General features: G+C 46.8%; 1 protein-coding gene across 3 annotated transcripts in view; it reads right to left on the reverse strand.

Moving 5' to 3' along the window:
- CUL1 (cullin 1) overlaps positions 1–20762 on the reverse strand; it is a 198271-nt gene that overhangs the window by 81161 nt on the left and 96348 nt on the right. For all 3 annotated transcript variants that reach the window (XM_063922435.1, XM_063922436.1, XM_063922434.1), the window contains 3 exons: positions 14927–15090; positions 13858–14020; positions 269–399 (listed from right to left, as the gene is read on the reverse strand). In XM_063922435.1, coding sequence (XP_063778505.1) covers positions 269–399; positions 13858–14020; positions 14927–15090 — 458 coding nt within the window. The remainder of the gene's footprint in view (positions 1–268; positions 400–13857; positions 14021–14926; positions 15091–20762) is intronic.

Consider the following 20762-nt stretch of genomic DNA (forward strand, 5'->3'; position numbering starts at 1 on the left):
TAACAGGATCTATTACCATTCGTGGGTGTCAATGACACCCACAGTGTGGGAATAGAACCTGTGGTGAGCACAGCGAGCCCGCAAGGGGCTTTGTTGCGCTTGTGATCCTGTCAGCATTCTGGCGGCCGGGATACTGATATCTGTATGCTAACCTCCGGCCGCCGGCATTTCATACCCAACCCAAAGGAAGGACTTCAGCTGCACCATGGCATCACATTACTATTCAAAGCCACTTCAGTAAGTTAGTAGACGGCAATGTGATACTTGCATTTTGTGCTGCTTCTCCGCACTTCTCTATTGCAGCAAGTCCCTGATTGTGGATATGCGTTTCTAATAGCTTTTTAAGCTCTCCTAAGCCATCTTGAATTCGGGACACAAGATTGTACATTCGCCCCAAATCTGAAAAAAAAAAATTTTTTGTGAGCAATACTTACACACACTAAAATAAAGCTTCAGTGCTTCTACCCTTCTCTGCAAATACTACTTGTCATATGTCAGAGAATTTGTGATTTGTGCTATCAAATGGTTTAATCTGAATCATTTAGAAAGATTACAGATTTGTCTTCATACACGGCGGGCGGAGAGGGCTATTTGGTGCAACTTTAGCAACAGTGTATGAGGACACATCTGCATATTAAGCCTAGGAGAGACAATGTACTGACAGCTTCTGGAAGGTACATATCCATAAAGCTCTATGTTACCCACCAATATGTAACAGGACATGGAAAAGAGGATTTTAAATTACCTACCGGTAAACCCTTCTCTCGTAGACCATAAGGGATACTGGGGACACTTAGTACGATGGGGTCCAAAGGATCTGGTGCACTTTAAAATGTCTTCAACAGGGTGTGCTGGCTCCTCCCCTCTAAACCCTCTTTCACAGCTCAATCTAGGAAAACTCTATCCGAAGGAAATGGACATACTGGAGAGGAGGAAACATGACTAGACAACTAGTGGCAAGATTAACAAACCAGCACACAGCAGAACAAACACAGAAAACAGCAACAGCTGTGTAACCAACTTCACACAAGAACAGTAACTTCCAGGAAGGCGAAGCACAGAGGTGGGCGCCTGGTATCCCTTATGGACTACGAGAAAAGGATTGACCGGTAGCTAATTAAAATCCTCTTTTCTCTATCATCCATAAGGGATACTAGGGACACTTAGTACGATGGGGACGTCCCAAAGCTCCCAGAACAGGTGGGAACATGCTGAGACACCTGCAGCACCGTATGTCCAAACTGGACATCCTCTGTAGCCAGGGTATTAAACCTCTAGAACTTCACAAACGTGTTTGACCCCGACCAGGTAGTGGCCTGTCACAGTGGCAAGACCGAAACACCACGGGCAACCGCACAGGAAGAACACACAGACCTGGTAGAGTAGGCCTTGACAGACCGAGGAATAGGCAAGGTCGCCGAAGCGTAGGCCTGTTGAATAGTAAGCCTAATCCAACGGGCAATAGACTGCTTTGAAGCAGGATGACCCTTTTTGTGAGCATTAAGGTCTCAGGAATTGAGGAAGTGGCCAAAGATGCCGGAACCACAATAGGCTGATTTAGGTGGAATGCAGAAACCGCCTTAGGCAGGAACTGTTGTGGAGTCCTGAGTTCCGTGCTGTCCTCATGAAAGACCAGGTAGGGACTCCTAAAGGACAAGGCGACAAGTTCTGAAATTATTTTTCTTCTCTATGTGACAAGAGACACCAACAGCAGCATCACCACTAATTCTATCCAGCATTTCTTTATTATCGTGATTAGCCATTTCATTCCTTGATTACAGTTTAATGCCTTTAATTTTGTCTGCAAATATGGTATTTGTCTACTACTTAGGTATTGGATTAACAGTTTGGTGACCATTGATTACAACTTAAATCTAAGTGAAGAGATTTGGACTTCTCTATATTACCTTGTTTGACCACCCCCGGTCCCAATAATACAGAAACCCTGTACTGGTCAGGGGAAATGGGGGTATGACAATTCAGTGTCCACAACCTTTCCGAACACTCTTTGAAATAAAGAGACCAGAACATTTTAACATTTTTTGTAAATTCTTTATTTCTTTATATGGATCTTTTGGATGGGTAATTAAGGTTTAATGTTATCATTAAAAGTTATGTTTTAAATATTTCTTAACTTACATTACCTAACAAACTTTCTTTCTACAAGAGTGCGCCCACACAAGAGCTTTCTTGTCTCTCCCATTGTAAGTTCTGAAATGCACCTGGCGGAAGCCAAGGCAAGGAGCATGACAGTCTTCCACACAAGGTACTTGACCTCTACAGACATCAGAGGTTCAAACCAAGAACACTGCAGAAATGTCAGAACCACTTGTAGATCCCAAGGAGCCGTGTGTGGCACAAAAGAGGCTGGATGTGAAGTACACCCTGCAGGAACGTCTGTACCTCAGGCAAAGCAGCCAATTTCTTCTGAAAGAAAATGGACAAGGCAGAGATCTGAACCTTAATAGAACCCAACCTTAGGCCCAAATCCACATCAGCCTGTATGAAACGCAAATAGCTTCCCAGGTTGAAATTTGCAGGTGGATATCTTCGGTCCTCACACCAGGAAACATATCGTCCCCAGAAATTGTGGTAATACTTCGACGTAACAGCTTTCCCGGCTCAAATCATGGTAGTAATAACCTTATCAAGAATTCCCTTTTCAGCTAGAAGGTTTCGCTCAACCGCCATGCCAATAAACGAAGCCGCATTAAGTCCGGATAGACGAACGGTCTTTGCAGGAGAAGATCCTTCCGAAGTGGCAGGGGTCTTTTATTGCCATGGCCAGAAGATCCGCGTACCAATCCCTTCAAGGCCAGTTGGGAGCAATGAAAATTGCCTGAACTCCCTCTCCTCGGATTATTTTTAGAACCCTGGGACGCAACAAAATCGGAGGAAACCAGTACACCAGCCAGTAAACCCATGGCGTCGTCAGCACGTTCACTGCCAGAGGGTCCCTCGTCCTGGAACAATAGCACTGAAGCTTGTTGTTGAGCCGAGAGGCCATCAGATCGATCTGCGGACAGCCCCACTGATCTGTTATCTGTTGAAACACCTGTGGGTGGAGACCTCACTCTCCTGGGTGTAGCTGGTGACGACTTAGGAAGTCTGCCTCGCAGTTGTCTACTCCTGGAATGAAAATGGCCGATACTGCATTCCTCTCGACCCAGAGGAGAATCTTAGATACCTCCCGCATGCAGACCCTGCTCTTCGTCCCTCCTTGTCGACTGACATAAGCCATTGCCATGGCATTGTCTGATTGAACTTGAATGACTCGGCCTTGGAGCTCGACCTGAGAAGCCTGCAGCAGAGCATTGTATATCGCTCCGAGTTCCAGTATATTTATAGGAAGGCAGACTTCGAGGCTTGACCACCTGCTATGAGACTGTGCCCCTTGGGTGACAGCTCCCCAGTCCCAAAGGCTGAGAAACCAATCCTGGATCCCGAAGCACCGCCCCTTCAAGAGGTTGGAGGGTTGCAACCACCACAGGAGAGAAATCCTGGCCTGCAGTGAGACGCGTATGACCTGGTGCATCTGCAGATGCGAACCCGACCACTTCTTCAGGAGATCCAGTTGGAATGTCCTTGCCAAATCGAAGGGCCTCGAAGGAGGCCACCATCTTTGCCAACAGATGGGTACAAAGATGTACAGAGACCCTGTTTGGATGCAGAACTGCCCAAACCAACTCCTGAAGTGCCTTCACCTTGTCTGCAGGAAGGAAGACCTTCTGGGCCACCGTGTCCAGGATCATTCCGAGGAAATGGAGATGCTGGGTTGGCTCCAGGTGGGATTTTTGAAAATTCAGAATCCAACCGTGGTGTGACAACAGGGATGTCGTGCGGCAGATGCTGTCCAGCAGTAGTTCCTTTAATCTTGCTTTGATCACCAGATCGTCCAGGTAGGGGACAATGTTCACTACTTGAATCCTGAATTGGAGCATCATTTCCGCCATAACTTTGGTGAAGACCCTTGGGGCCGTGGATAAGCCGAAGGGTAGAGCCTGGAACTGGTAGTGTTCCTCCAACAGCAAACCTCAGGTAGGCCTGATGAGGCGGCCATATCGGAATATGGAGGTAAGCGTCCTTTACGTCTAGAGAGACCAAGCACCCCCCCTCCCACAGACCTGAGATCACTGCTCTCAGAGACTCCATTTTGAACCGGAAAATCCGCAGATATGGATTTAACGATTTAAGGTTCAAAATGGCCTCACTGAACTGTCCGGTTTAGGTACCACAAAAAAATAAGAATTTACTCACCGGTAATTCTATTTCTCGTAGTCCGTAGTGGATGCTGGGAACTCCGAAAGGACCATGGGGAATAGCGGGCTCCGAAGGAGGCTGGGCACTCTAGAAAGATTTAGGACTACCTGGTGTGCACTGGCTCCTCCCACTATGACCCTCCTCCAAGCCTCAGTTAGGACACTGTGCCCGGACGAGCGTACACAATAAGGAAGGATTTTGAATCCCGGGTAAGACTCATACCAGCCACACCAATCACACCGTACAACTCGTGATATGAATCCCAGTTAACAGTATGAAACAACTGAGCCTCTCAACAGATGGCTCAACAATAACCCGATTTAGTTAACAATAACTATGTACAAGTATTGCAGACAATCCGCACTTGGGATGGGCGCCCAGCATCCACTACGGACTACGAGAAATAGAATTACTGGTGAGTAAATTCTTATTTTCTCTGACGTCCTAGTGGATGCTGGGAACTCCGAAAGGACCATGGGGATTATACCAAAGCTCCCAAACGGGCGGGAGAGTGCGGATGACTCTGCAGCACCGAATGAGAGAACTCCAGGTCCTCCTCAGCCAGGGTATCAAATTTGTAGAATTTTACAAACGTGTTTGCACCTGACCAAGTAGCTGCTCGGCAGAGTTGTAATGCCGAAACCCCTCGGGCAGCCGCCCAAGATGAGCCCACCTTCCTTGTGGAGTGGGCATTGACAGATTTAGGCTGTGGCAGGCCTGCCACAGAATGTGCCAGTTGAATTGTGCTACAAATCCAACGAGCAATCGTCTGCTTAGAAGCAGGAGCACCCAGCTTGTTGGGTGCATACAGTATAAACAGCGAGTCAGATTTTCTGACTCCAGCCGTCCTTGAAATATATATTTTCAATGCTCTGACAACGTCCAGCAACTTGGAATCCTCCAAATCGCTAGTAGCCGCAGGCACCACAATAGGCTGGTTCAGGTGAAACGCTGATACCACCTTAGGCAGAAAATGAGGACGCGTCCTCAATTCTCCCTGTCCGAATGGAAAATCAGATATGGGCTTTTATACGATAAAGCCGCCAATTCCGACACTCTCCTGGCTGAAGCCAGGGTCAGTAGCATGGTTACTTTCCATGTAAGATATTTCAAATCTACCGATTTGAGTGGCTCAAACCAATGGGATTTGAGAAAATCCAAAACTACATTGAGATCCCACGGTGCCACTGGGGGCACAACCGGGGGCTGTATATGTAGTACTCTGTCGGGGCCTTCCTGGCCTCACACCATGCAACATATTTTCTCCAAATGCGGTGATAATGTTGTGCAGTCACCTCCTTCCTGGCTTTGACCAGGGTAGGGATGACCTCTTCCGGAATGCCTTTTTCCCTTAGGATCCGGCGTTCAACCGCCATGCCGTCAAACGCAGCCGCGGTAAGTCTTGGAATAGACACGGTCCCTGCTGAAGCAGATCCCTTCTTAGAGGTAGAGGCCACGGATCTTCCGTGAGCATCTCCTAAAGTTCCGGGTACCAAGTCCTTCTTGGCTAGTCCGGAGCCACTAGTATCGTTCTTACTCCCCTTTGCCGTATAATTCTCAGTACCTTGGGTATGAGAGGCAGAGGGGGGAACACATACACTGACTGGTACACCCATGGTGTTACCAGAGCGTCCACAGCTATTGCCTGAGGGTCTCTTGACCTGGCGCAATACCTGTCCAGTTTTTTGTTGAGGCGGGAAGCCATCATGTCCACCATTGGTCTTTCCCAATGGACTACAATCATGTGGAAGACTTCTGGATGAAGTCCCCACTCTCCCGGGTGAAGATCGTGTCTGCTGAGGAAGTCTGCTTCCCAGTTGTCCACTCCCGGGATGAACACTGCTGACAGTGCTATCACATGATTTTCCGCCCAGCGAAGAATCCTTGCAGCTTCTCCCATTGCCCTCCTGCTTCTTGTGCCGCCCTGTCTGTTTACGTGGGCGACTGTCGTGATGTTGTCCGACTGGATCAACACCGGCTGACCCTGAAGCAGAGGTTTTGCCAGGCTTAGAGCATTGTAGATTGCTCTTAGTTCCAGTATATTTATGTGAAGAGACGTTTCCAGGCTTGACAACACGCCCTGGAAGTTTCTTCCTTGTGTGACCGCTCCCCAGCCTCTCAGGCTGGCATCCGTGGTCACTAGGACCCAGTTCTGTATGCCAAATCTGCGGCCCTCTAACAGATGAGCACTCTGCAACCACCATAGCAGAGAGACCCTTATCCTTGTCGACAATTTTATCCGCTGATGCATCTGCAGATGCGATCCGGACCATTTGTCTAGCAGATCCCACTGAAAAATTCGTGCATGGAATCTGCCGAATGGAATCGCTTCGTAAGAAGCCACCATTTTTCCCAGGACTCTTGTGCATTGATGCACAGACACTGTCCCTGGTTTTAGGAGGTTCCTGATGAGTTCGGATAACTCCCTGGCTTTCTCCTCCGGAAGAAATACCTTTTTCTGAACAGTGTCCAGAATCATCCCTAGGAACAGCAGACGTGTCGTCGGGATCAGTTGGGATTTTGGAAAATTCAGAATCCACCCGTGCTGTTGGAGCACTACTTGAGTTAGTGCTACTCCGACCTCCAGCTGTTCTCTGGATCTTGCCCTTATCAGGAGATCGTCCAAGTAAGGGATAATTAATACGCCTTCTCTTCGAAGAAGGATCATCATTTCGGCCATTACCTTGGTAAAGACCCTGGGTGCCGTGGACAATCCAAACGGCAGCGTCTGAAACTGATGACAGTTTTGTACCACGAACCTGAGGTACCCTTGGTGTGAAAGGCAAATTGGGACATGAAGGTAAGCATCCTTGATGTCCAAGGACACCATAAAATCCCCTTCTTCCAGATTCGCTATCACTGCTCTGAGTGACTCCATCTTGAACTTGAATTTTTGTATGTACAGGTTCAGAGATTTCAGATTTAGAATAGGTCTTACCGAGCCGTCCGGCTTCGGTACCACAAATAGCGTGGAGTAATACCCCTTTCCCTGTTGTAGAAGGGGTACCTTGATTATCACCTGCTGAGAATACAGCTTGTGAATGGCTTCCAATACCGTCGCCCTGTCTGAGGGAGACGTTGGCAAAGCAGATTTTAGGAACCGGCGAGGGGAAGACTTCTCGAATTCCAACCTGTAACCCTGAGATACTACCTGCAGGATCCAGGGGTCCACCTGCGAGTGAGCCCACTGTGCGCTGAAATTCTTGAGGCGACCCCCCACCGCCCCTGAGTCCGCTTGTAAGGTCCCAGCGTCATGCTGAGGCCTTTGCAGAAGCCGGGGAGGACTTCTGCTCCTGGGAAGGGGCTGCTTGCTGCAGTCTCTTACCCTTTCCTTTGCCTCGGGGCAAATATGAATGTCCTTTTGCTCGCTTGTTCTTATAGGAACGAAAAGGACTGCGGCTGAAAAGACTGCGTCTTTTTCTGCTGGGAGGGGACTTGAGGTAAAAAGGTGGACTTCCCGGCTGTTGCCGTGGCTACCAAATCCGATAGACCGACCCCAAATAATTCCTCCCCTTTATACGGCAATACTTCCATATGCCGTTTGGAATCCGCATCGCCTGACCACTGTCGTGTCCATAGACGACTTCTGGCAGATATGGACATCGCACTTACTCTTGATGCCAGAGTGCAGATATCCCTCTGTGCATCTCGCATATAAAGGAATGCATCCTTTAATTGCTCTATAGTCAATAAAATACTGTCCCTATCCAGGGTATCAATATTTTCAGTCAGGGAATCCGACCAAGCCACCCCAGCACTGCACATCCAGGCTGAGGCGATTACTGGTCGCAGTATAACACCAGTATGTGTGTATATACTTTTTAGAGTATTTTCCAGCCTCCTATCAGCTGGTTCCTTGAGGGCGGCCGTATCAGGAGACGGTAACGTCACTTGTTTGGATAAACGTGCGAGCGCCTTGTCCACCCTAGGGGGTGTTTCCCAGCGCGCCCTAACCTCTGGCGGGAAAGGGTATAACGCCAATAACTTCTTTGAAATTAGCAGTTTTTTATCAGGGGTAACCCACGCTTCATCACACACGTCATTCAATTTCTCTGATTCAGGAAAAACTACAGGTAGTTTTTTCAGACCCCACATAATACCCCTTTTTGTGGTACTTGCAGTATCAGAGATATGCAAAGCCTCCTTCATTGCCGTGATCATATAACGTGTGGCCCTACTTGAAAATACGTTCGTTTCTTCACCGTCGACACTAGATTCGGTGTCCGTGTCTGGGTCTGTGTCGACCGACTGAGGCAAAGGGCGTTTTACAGCCCCTGACTGTGTTTGAGAAGCCTGTACAGGTACTAACTGGTTTGCCGGTCGTCTCATGTCGTCAACCGACTTTTGCAGCGTGCTGACATTATCACGTAATTCCATAAACAAAGCCATCCATTCCGGTGTCGACTCCCTAGGGGGTGACATCACCATTACCGGCAATTGCTCCGCCTCCACACCAACATCGTCCTCATACATGTCGACACACACGTACCGACACACAGCAGACACACAGGGAATGCTCCGATAGAAGACAGGACCCCACTAGCCCTTTGGGGAGACAGAGGGAGAGTTTGCCAGCACACACCAAAGCGCTATAACCTTATATAAGTGTTGTTTCCTTATAGCTGCTTAAATATATATAATATCGCCAAAAAATGCCCCCCCTCTCTGTTTTTTACCCTGTTTCTGTAGTGCAGTGCAGGGGAGAACCTGGGAGCCTTCCTAGCAGCGGAGCTGTGTAGGAAAATGGCGCTGTGTGCTGAGGAGATAGGCCCCGCCCCCTATTCCGGCGGGCTCTTCTCCCGGTTTTTCTGAGACCTGGCAGGGGTGAAATACATCCATATAGCCTCATGGACTATATGTGATGTATTCTTTTTAGCCAGAAAGGTATTAACATTGCTGCCCAGGGCGCCCCCCCCAGCGCCCTGCACCCTCAGTGACCGCCGGTGTGAAGTGTGCCTGAGCGCAATGGCGCACAGCTGCAGTGCTGTGCGCTACCTCATGAAGACTGAAAAGCCTTCAGCCGCCGGTTTCTGGACCTCTTCTCACTTCGGCATCTGCAAGGGGGTCGGCGGCGCGGCTCCGGTGACCCATCCAGGCTGTACCTGTGATCGTCCCTCTGGAGCTAGTGTCCAGTAGCCTAAGAAGCAAATCCATCCTGCACGCAGGTGAGTTCACTTCTTCTCCCCTAGGTCCCTCGTTGCAGTGAGCCTGTTGCCAGCAAGACTCACTGAAAATAATAAAACTATCAAAACTTTTACTCTAAGCAGCTCTTTATGAGAGCCACCTAGATTGCACCCTGCTCGGACGGGCACAAAAACCTAACTGGGGCTTGGAGGAGGGTCATAGGGGGAGGAGCCAGTGCACACCACCTGATCCTAAAGCTTTTACTTTTGTGCCCGTCTCCTGCGGAGCCGCTATCCCCATGGTCCTGACGGAGTCCCCAGCATCCACTAGGACGTCAGAGAAAAAAAAATAAAAAAAAAAAATAAATAAATAAATAAAAAAAATAAATAAATAAAACAAAAAAAAACAAAACACATATGTTTGCTTTTGTATCCATGTATCCTTGAGAAAAACACCCAGCGTGGTGTTGAAACGTTGGAATTTACATGATGTTTGTTGCATAAAAATGTTTTTCATCTTTAAATCCGTGGAGTGCCGCCTGCTTCTGTGGTGAGGGGGTCATTGCCTTGTGGCTCCGGTCGCCACGAACACCCGCATTGTGTATATATATATATATATATATATATATATATATATATATATATATATAAATCCAATTGAAAAAGCAGGAGCACTCACCAGTCTTCAAGAAGGTATAGTAATTTTATTTAAATCATTAGTGTAGAAATCACATCGACGTTTCAGTCTGCATGTAGACCTTTGTCAAGATAATTACAGACTGAACGGATCACCCTTATATACCCATATAGACCCACCCACCAATTAATCAAAAGCAACACCCCCACACCCCATATAAAAACAGCAATAATAATCAGCATAAATCAAGTATACACATTATTTATACACAGCAGTGAATAAAATGTCAGTCATCATCCTACCTAGGACCCCTTGATGAAGTCAGATGGACGAAACGCGTTGGGTATACCTCAAGTGACCTTCCCTTTTTTAAAGATAAGCACCTTTCTCTTATCTGATATACTTTTACATACTTTTAATGTTCCAGTTATGTTTTTATGTTTTAATTAAGTCTAAATTTATGTTTTAAATGATTAAATCCAACCCCTTTCTTTTTTCTTGACTTTTTATATCATTCAAAAATATGTATATTTTTTAACTGCTATTAAACGTCTGTTTTATAATAAATACCCCCCCATCTTTTAGAAATACGGTTTTTATCGTTTTTTCATATATATATCCTTTATTGTGTAGACACTGTTAGTCGCTATTACCCCTACCCTCCCTTGCACATATATATATATATATATATATACATATATATATATATATATATACATATATATATATATACATATATACACACTATGTTTTTATAGTTATATACATAACTATGGGCCTAATTCAGACCTGATCGCTAGCAGGCAATTTTTGCACTGCTGCGATCAGGTAGTCGCCGCCTACAGGGGGTGGGGGTAATCGCTGTGCAGGGGTGTGATCACATCTGCAGAGAGCTGCACAAACAGAAGTTTGTGCAGTTTCTGCACAGCTCAGGACTTACTCTTCCAGTGCGATGATCGGGACCGGAGCGGACGTCAGAAACCCCCCTCCAAACGATTGGTCCCTCCTTCATTTTTGCGGACACTCCTCTAAAACGGCCAATTGCCACCCACAAACGTCCTCTTCCTGTCAATCACTGTGCGATCGCTTTGTTCGTACCATCCCGTTGCTGCCCGGCGCTGCAGACCGACGCGCCTGCACATTGCGGTGCATGCGCAGTTCAGACCCGATTTTACAAGATATTTTGTGTGTGGCCCTCGACTATTCACTGGAAGTGTTAAGCGGCCCCCCAGCTGAAATAATTGCCCACCCCTGCTCTAGAGCCTTGTGCCGCATTTAAGGCACCTTTTGCCTCACCCTTAAAGGGGGTAATTCAGAGTTGAGAGCAGCAGCAAATTTGTTAGCAGTTGGGCAAAATCATGTGCACTGCAGGGGGGGGGGGGGGGGGGGGGGGCAGATATAACCTGTGCAGAGAGAGTGTTAGATTTGGGTGAGGTGTGTTCAATCTGAAATCTGAACTGCAGTGTTTACCCTGCACAGAAACACTATAACCACCCAAATCTAACTCTCTCTGCAAATGTTATATCTGCTACTCCTGGGGTGCACATGGTTATGCCCAACTGCTAACAAAATTGCTGCTGCGATCAACTCTGAATTACTCCCAAAGTGCGCTGTCCGAAAGTACTGCAGTGAAGGCCCAGTGTAAGAACATCTAGCCGGTGAAGCTGCAGAGTGGAGGTACTGTACATGGACTTCCCAGCAGTAGCCTTTGAAATCTAGATATCTAATTCCTCTACAAACAGCCAATCACCTGTGAAGGGCAAGGCTTCCACACTCTTTTTAGACTCAGTGTCCGCCGCCCACTGACGTAACCACAATGCTCTGCGTGCAGTAACCACCATGGTAGAGGTACAGGCATTTATAACGCCAATTCCTTTGATCGGCATCATGTGCTGAATCAGCGTCACCATATCAGCCAGGGACTTATCCCCAGTGAGGCCCTCCTGAAGATTACCAGCCCAAGAATGTATGGCGTGAGTCACCCAACAACCTGTAATAACAGGCCTTTGGGAGGACCCTGGCTGCAACATTAACAAATTTTAAATTTGTCTCTATTTTCCTGTCTGCGGGTTCCATTAAGGCTGTAGCCCCTGGAACCGGCAGTACTGTCTTTTTTGACAGACGCGATACTGATGCATCAACAGCAGGGGGCGTTTCCCAGACCTTTCGCCACTCATGAGCAAAAGTAAAGGCGGCCACCCATTTTTTTGACACTTAGAATTTGTCAGGAGTAGCCCATGGCTCCCTCAAAAAAATCATCCAGTTTCTTTGAGTCATGAAATGTGATCTGCACCTTTTTCTGTGCAGAGAAAAAGGATTGCTGCACATCGGTCTCATTCCCAGGAATATTTAGGACATCCCTTATTGCAATAAGCGAGTCTACACCCTGTGCAGCAGAGGAATCATCTAACTCCGTATTAGATTTCAGCTCCTCCCCCTCGGATTCAGAGAGGATATGCGGAAACCCCCTTTTTTGGGGTAATGGATTAGGGAGAGGAGAAACACGTCTGTCTGCCCTTTCTTTTGTCAGAGCAGCCAGACTATTGTAACTGCTGCCTTTCCTGTCTGGCAGTAGTCAATTCATTGGACATGTCAGCCATCAGTTTTAATAGAAGTGAGCCAGGTTGGCTCCTGCAAATCACCCCCAGGAGCCCCACTATCTTGTGAAGGCTGACTGCACTGTTCACACATGAGAATCTGCAGGGGAGGGGGAAAACCTGGTGTGACAAATAGTGCGCACAACTATTTTAACCATGTTGACAAAGGACATTTACATTCACACACACACATAGGTACAAGCAAGCCTGCCTAGCCCAGTGTGTGTGGAGAGACAGAGAGGAGGAACCAGCACACAGCCTGAAACGAACAATTGTACTGTTAGAAAATGGGAATTTGGTGTATAGTGATTGAGGAGCCTAATACAAGGGTTGCACAGTGAGCTCTCCCCCTTAACTACACCCCTGTACAAGTGTCTGGCCGTGGAGAATCACTTGGGAGGAGCTGGCAGTCCTGGAGTAACGCCGAGAGTGCAGGAAATGGCGCCAGGAAGCCGCTGGTCCCGCTCTGATGAAGCTCCGCCTCTTCAATGGCGCTATATACATATTTATACTGGCAAAAGTCCCCAATGTGTGTAAAATGAGGTGCAAGCACGTATTTTCACAACCGCTGGCCAGTTACCGCGCGGGGGGTGGGGGTGCGCACTATGGGGATTACCCCAAGGGGAGTCCGTATGCCTGCCCCACGACCATGCCACACACAGAACCAGGGCCCCGGCTAGCAAGGTCCCCGGTTGTCACTCACCACTCTGCCAACCTTCAATCTCTGTGCTGGGGGTGTGCAGCGTGCTGCGGGTGTGTGCGCGAGAGCGCAATGCCTGCGATACACTGACCCTCAGCACCATTGTCCTGTCAGCGGGATTCGACTCAGCACCTCCAGGAGGCCGGTGTCGGTCTCCCCCCCAGTGTCCCTCGGTGCAGATAAGCGGTTGCTCAACAGCTTACCTAAAAATAAGAAACATTAAAATAAAACTGAAGAAAATCTCTCTGGAGCTCCAGAGTGTGCATCCTCTCCTGAGGTCACATTTTTCTAAACTGAGCTGTGAGGGAGGGCATAGAGGGGAGGGGCCAGCACACCCTGTTGAAGAAATTTAAAGTACTCCGGCTCCTATGGACCCCATCTATACCCCATAGTACTAAATGTCCCCAGTATCCCTTATGGATGATAGAGAAAAGACATGCCTGACACAACTAGAAAGAAAGAAAGAAAGAAAAAGTTCCACCAAAATAATATGCAGAGTTCTAAGGAATGAAGTATTAATGACAACAACAAATAGGTTACCTTCATTTTTGTCTGCATCTAGCAAATTCTGGAACTCCGTGTGGAAGATCTCCAAGTGTTTTTCTATAAGAACTTGTTCACATTTCCGTGCCAGCTCATCTTGTGTGCTCTCATGAAGGTACACCTGTACCCGCCTCTGTTCCTCCAGCAGCCGAGCTTCTGCCTAATATTCCGCAAATAAAAATAAGGGTGTAAATACAGTTGCTTAGTGCCTATAAACACCTAATTTTAGCAGTGATAAGATATCCAAGTACTGGTAGTAGTCAGGCTAATGGGTAAATGCTACTCAATACAGCGATTCATATGTTGAAAACGGTTTCTAGACAATTTGTCATATAAAACGTCAGCACAGTCAAAGAAGTTAACCTGTAGTAAGGGTAATGTCTTGACAATTCACATGCCAGCCATAGTTACTACTGAGGTCATACTGCTGGTCTTGCACCAATGCAGACGACGGAAAAAAAACTTCTAATCAGGATCACAGAGTATGTCATTTCTGAGATGAAGACCACTTTACACAATGCCTTGCACGCTATTTATGACCATAAGCACACTTGTACTACTAGGGCCAGCCCTGGGATGAGCGTAAAGCATTGCTGCAAGTGTAAAATGTTAGGCTGCAGAAAAACGATGCATTCACTGACTGAGTCATTGTAAACAACCAATGATGAACATGCAATTTACTTTTAACTTATTTTTAGGGGAGTGGAGGTGTATATATGGAGGTGTCTACAGTCAGATCCCATCAGTGCCTCAGAACCCAGAGATGAGTGGGCTTAAACTTGAGAACAAGATGACTGTTAGATACAAAATAAAAAGTTCTGCTTCCAAGTAGTTTGCACACAGCCCTAGACAGCATCAATAAAAAAGTAATCAATAAACACATTTGATCTATCTGTGCGTGAGTCATCGTCATACTACAATGGCCACAGCTTACTTCTGAAGTTTATTCAAGTATAATCACCGCTAAAGCAAACCGCAAGCAATAAAAAATAAAATTAAATAAAATAGTATGAATGAGCTCTGCATTAAACTAATAACAAAACCACATTGCCGACACTGAACAAACCTTTTTCATGTATTCTGTGACTGGGTTCTGTTGTAAAAACTCTGTGCTCTCTCTTGTATAGAACCTCTCTGTGTCAGCCAAAAACTGGGACTCAAAAGATTCTTTGTACACTGTCAACGTTGGGCCTTTGGCAAACGCATCGTCTTCATTTAAGCCCAGCTCCACTGCAAGTATAAAAGGACACTGTCAGTCCATAGTTTCAGCCAAGCATGCATTGTGTTGAGAAACCTCATCCCCAGCAGTCTTATTCACTCTGAAGCAAAATCAGGACACAAACTTTGAATCTAATGAGGGTATCTAAATTTACATTTTAAAATAAAGCTAAATGACAAAAAAAAAGGAAAAAAAAAAAGGAGGTTTTCTTTAAGTCAATCTTATAATTGAAAAATAGGTCTTCTTGCAATAGTTTGTTTGGGTTGAGTATGTAAACCTGGCGGTCACGATCCCGGCCGTCAGAATACAGACAGCGGGATCCCGACCACGGCTATGGCGGCAGCGGGGCATGCGCTAGCAAACCCCATGCGGGCATGGCGGCTCTCTGCACTCTCCACAGGATTTATTCTCCCTCTATGGGTGTCGTTGACACCCATAGAGGGAGGAAAGTATGTGGCGCAGGGATTCAGTCAGTATTTCCCTGCTAGTTGAAATTCTGGCGTCGGCATTGTGACCACTTCCTTTTTGTTTCTTGTCACATACAGTAAATTTAAAAGAAAGCCATCAACTTTCCAACAGGACTAAGCAGTGCTATAACTCATGGGGTTAGGAAAGTCCGGTCAGCACATTACACCAAGTAATTATAATACCGTATATACTCGAGTATAAGTCGACCCGAATATAAGCCGAGGCACCCAATTTTACCACAAAAACCTGGGAAAACTTATTGACTCGAGTATAAGCCTAGGGTGGGAAATGCAGCTCTAGACGTACACAGCCCTCAGTGCCAGATATGCCCTCATACTGCCAGATATGCCCCCACAGTGCCAGATATGCCCTCATGCTGCCAGATATGCCCCACAGTGCCAGATATACCCCACAGTGCCAGATATACCCCACAGTGCCAGATGTGCCAGATATGCCCTCATGCTGCCAGATATGCCCCACAGTGCCAGATGTGCCAGATATGCCCTCATGCTGCCAGATATGCCCCACAGTGCCAGATGTGCCCCACAGTGCCAGATGTGCCCCACAGTGCCAGATGTGCCCCACAGTGCCAGATGTGCCCCACAGTGCCAGATGTGCCAGATATGCCCTCATGCTGCCAGATGTGCCCCGCAGTGCCAGATATGCCCCACAGTGCCAGATATGCCCTCATGCTGTCATATGCCCCACAGTGCCAGATGTGCCCCACAGTGCCAGTTTGTTACTTACCCTCCATCGCTCCCGCGCTGTCCCGTCACTCCCGCGCGGTCTTCTGAAGGAGGGACACGGAGGGCACAGCGCGTGGCTCTTCTGTGTCCCTCCTGCGTCTCCGGCGGCAGCGGCGTGTGTGTGTGTTAAAGGAAGTGCCGGTTCGTGCACTTCCTTTAACACATACACGCTGCTGCCGCCGGAGACGCAGGAGGGACACAGGAGAGCCGCGTGCTGTGCCCTCCGTGTACCTCCTACAACTGACTCGAGTATAGGCCGAAGTGGCTTTTTCAGCACAAAAAAAAGGTGCTGAAAAAGTCGGCTTATACGAGAGTATATACGGTATATGATTCCAGTTATCAGCATCGTCATTTACACCAGGGGTGGGGAACCTGCGGCTCTCCAGCTGTTGTTCAACTACACATTCCATCATGCCCTGCAACAGTTTTAGCATGGCCAAACAGCAAAACTGTACGAGGACATGTTGTGTAGTTCAACAACAGCTGGAGGGCCAATGGTTCCCTCACCCCTGATTTACACCGATTAATACCATGTAATCCATACTCCTACAAAATGATGCACTTCCAGAAATAAATAAAATAAAAATTAATTGACTCTACCAGACCATAAAAAATAAAAATAGACATCTATAAGATCAATATCAATTACCCTGAGTGAGAAAGCATACTTAAAAAAAAAAAAAACGAAACAGTTTTAAAAGGCATCCTAGGAAGGGGGGGGGGCTTGACAGTGTTTTGAGAACAAAACAAAGTAATATGTAGTTATGGTAGACTTATCGTCGATAACTATTTCTCCTAAGTCCACAGTATCCGCAGAATAAACATTGGGATACGAGGTAGAGTCAGCGGACTGGCACCAGCGATCAAAGCTTATGGCCTCCCAGAATGCAACGGGCCGGTCTCCTATATCCCCTCCTCCTGGCTCAGGAAATTCAGTTGTTTTCCAAAGCTCACAGCAGGAGCATCAGAGAGAGCCCTAAATCAGGTGAGAAGAACACACATGCACACCCTTCCGTAAAAGAAAGAGGTTAGTAGGTGAAAGGATCCTCAAATCAGGTGCATCAGGGTGGGACTCTATGGATACTGTGGACTTAAAAGAAATACAGCAGTAAGACTACCATAACTACATATTTCTCCTGCAGGGTCCACAGGATAAACATTGGGATGTCCCAAAGTAAATTTAGTGGTGGGGACGCTCCTGATTGGACAGGAGAATCCTTTGCCCAGATTCAGCGTCCTGAGAGGCAAAAGCTATCAAAATCATAATGTCTAACGAATGTGTTAATGGAAGACCATGTGGCTGCCTTACATATCTGTTCTGCTGAAGCACCACGTTGTGCTGCCCATGACGAATGAGCAGAGACATTAGCCGGAATAGGGAGATCAGCATGAGAATATGCTTCTGAAATAGTCATCGAAAGCCACCTTGCCAGTGTCTGCTTGTCAGCAGGCCATCCTCTCTTATAAAATCCATAGAGAACGAAGAGTGTGTGTCTTTTTGATGGCACTGGTACGATCCACGTAGATCCTTAAGACACGGACTACGTCCAATGATGCATCTCCCGCAAAAAGGTCCAGCCCTTGGAAGGCCGGGACTAAAATTTCTTTAAGGTGGAATTTAGAGACCACTTTAGGAAGATAACCAGATTTGGTTCTGAGAACTGATCTGGAAGAAAAATCAGAAAAAGGAGGATGGCATAACAATGCCCCTAAATCTGAAACTCTTCTAGCTGAAGCAATAGCCAGTAGAAAGAGAGCTTTAGCTGTATGCCATTTAAGATCCACTTGCTTTAGTGGTTCAAACGGGGACACTTGAAGCGCCTTTAGGACTATATTTAGATCCCAAGCCACTGCAGGAGGAACAAAAGGGAGGTTGAATGTGAAGCATTCCCTGGGGAAAAAAAGTGTGAAGATCCTGCAGGTTGGCAATTTTCTTTTGGAACCAGTCAATGCTGACACCTGCACTCTCAAGGAAGCCACCCGAAAACCTTTGTCCATTCCTGCCTGAAGGAATTCTAGGATTCTGGAAACTCTGAAAGACCTAGGGTCAAATTTCCAGTAACTGCACCACTGAATATAGGTTTAGCATATTCGGTGATAAATGCGAGCAGAGGATGGTTTCCTTGCTATGAGCATTGTTTGAATTACCAGTCGAGAGTCCTCTTGCTTTCATGATGGAAGTCTCAAGAGCCACGCCATCAGACTGTTGATCCAGGTGCTTGTAATAGCAAGGACCCTGAGACAGTAGATCTGGACGTTGAGGGAGTAGGAATGGAGCATCCATCGACAGCCTCTGCAGCTCTGTGTACCAATGACTTCTGGGCCAAGCTGGAGCCATTAATATCACGGCACCCTTTCCTCGTTTTACCTTTCGTATCACCCTGGGCAACAGGGCGCTCCGTGGTAACACATAAGCCATATGTAAATCCCATCTTAATGACAGGGCATCCACAAAGGTCGCTCCGAGATCCTTTGTTCTTGATACGTATGCAGGAACTTTGTAGTTCTGATGTGACGCCATGAGATCCATCTCCGGTAACCTCCACTTGTCTACCAGAGTCTGGAAGACCTCGAGGTGTAGAGCCCATTCGTTTGCATTAATGGCGTGGAGACTGAGAAAATCTGCTTCCCAGTTTAGGACTGCTGGAAATAACAGTGCGGACAAGGCTGGATTGATAAAGTTCTGCCCACCTTAATGTGCGGCATAGCTTCCTTCATTGCTTTTTGGCTGCGAGTTCCTCTCTGATGATTGAGGTACGCTACTGCTGTTGTAAATTTGAACTGGTCTCCCCTGAAGAATGTAATTTGCCTGAATGAGTGCTATAAAATTATTTAAAAAAAAAAAAATTATATAGATTTGTCCACTTAGGAAGCAACACTGATTGACAATCAATTTCACATGCTGTTGTGCAAATGGAATAGTCAACAGGTGGAAATTATAGGCAATAGTGTAGCGTAGTGTCTAGGATGTGTTATTTTAGTGTTCCCATTATTTTTTTGAGCAGATATATATATATATATATATATATATATATATATATATATATATATATATATATATATATATCTCAACTTCTTCCTGACACTGCTCCCCAGCCCTGAAGACCAGCATCCATTTTCAGAAACTTCACAATCTGGTATCCAAAAGGGCCTCCCTGTGTCCACAGATGGGATGTCTGTAGCCACCAGGCTAATAACCTCCTTACTTCCAGAGGATGGACCATAGTATGCGTTTTTGTCGTCGGACGTAACCCATTACCATTTGGAAAGGATCAGACGTTGTAGAAGCCTTGAATGGAATTGAGCATACTCCACCATGTCGAATGTCGACACCATATATTCCAAAACACACGTATTGCTGTGTGAATGGATACCTTTTGACTGTGTAGCAGCTCCTGGACCCTCAACTGAATTTTGGATATTTTGTTCAGAGGTAAAATTACTCTCAGACGACTCTAACCCAACACAGCCCCCAAGTTAGTCATCTGTTGTGATGGAACAAGGGACAACTTTGCCCAATTTATGAGCCAACTGTGTCTCTGTAAACAAGCTGTCTGTTGCAGATGACACGGAAGCAATTCCTGAGATTATGCCAGGATTAATAAATCATAGCGGTATGGAAAAATCCTTATCTCCTGCTGACAGAGATAAGCCACCATTACCAACATAAATTAAGTGAACACTCTGGGAGCTGTGGCCAGTTCAAATGGTGGGGCCCGAAACTGAAAATGTTGCTGGAAGATAGAAAACCTGAGACAGCACTGATGGGACAGTGCTATAGGAACATGTAGGTAAGCATCCTGGATATGTGGGCAAAGTGTTGAATGCGAGCACCTACCGGAAAGTCGCCCTGATGTTGAGGCTAACCGTCACGCGGAAGGCTTTGTGGTAGAAGTTCAGTTTGGTCCAAGGAAATTTTCGGGACTTACCACGAGATCCTCTAGGAGCATTGGAGGCTCCTCGGCCTCTGCCTCTGAACCTCGCCACACAAAAGGACTGCAAGGAAGGTCCAGAGTAAGGGCGCCTAGCAGGTGGCGCAGCAAACGGCAGATAGGTAGACTTACCCATCGTAGCCTGAGAAATCCATTTATTTAATTGGTCACCAAACAAGGCATCGCCCGTAAAGGGAAGATGTTCCACCCCCTTTTTGGAACCAGCATCCACTGACCATTGACATAACCATAGAGCTCTGCAGACCAAAACAGCCATAGCAGTAGTAGCCATTTATCCGACACAAAAGTTTGCAACATCTTGTATATGTTGCAGTAGTGTAATAACCTCATCCTGGGGCAGAGAGTCAAATCCATTAATATTATCAGACCACTTGACACCCTGCCCTTGAAATCCAACCACAAACTATCGTGGGACGTTGTGCTACGCCCGCCGCCCTCTGTGAGTGGTCTCAATTTTACGGTCAGCTGGGTCTTTCAGTGATATAGCCCCAGGTACCGGCAGTACCAATTTTTTTA

The sequence above is a fragment of the Pseudophryne corroboree genome, chromosome 5 (assembly GCF_028390025.1).
Source record: "Pseudophryne corroboree isolate aPseCor3 chromosome 5, aPseCor3.hap2, whole genome shotgun sequence".
NCBI classification, from domain to species: domain Eukaryota; kingdom Metazoa; phylum Chordata; class Amphibia; order Anura; family Myobatrachidae; genus Pseudophryne; species Pseudophryne corroboree.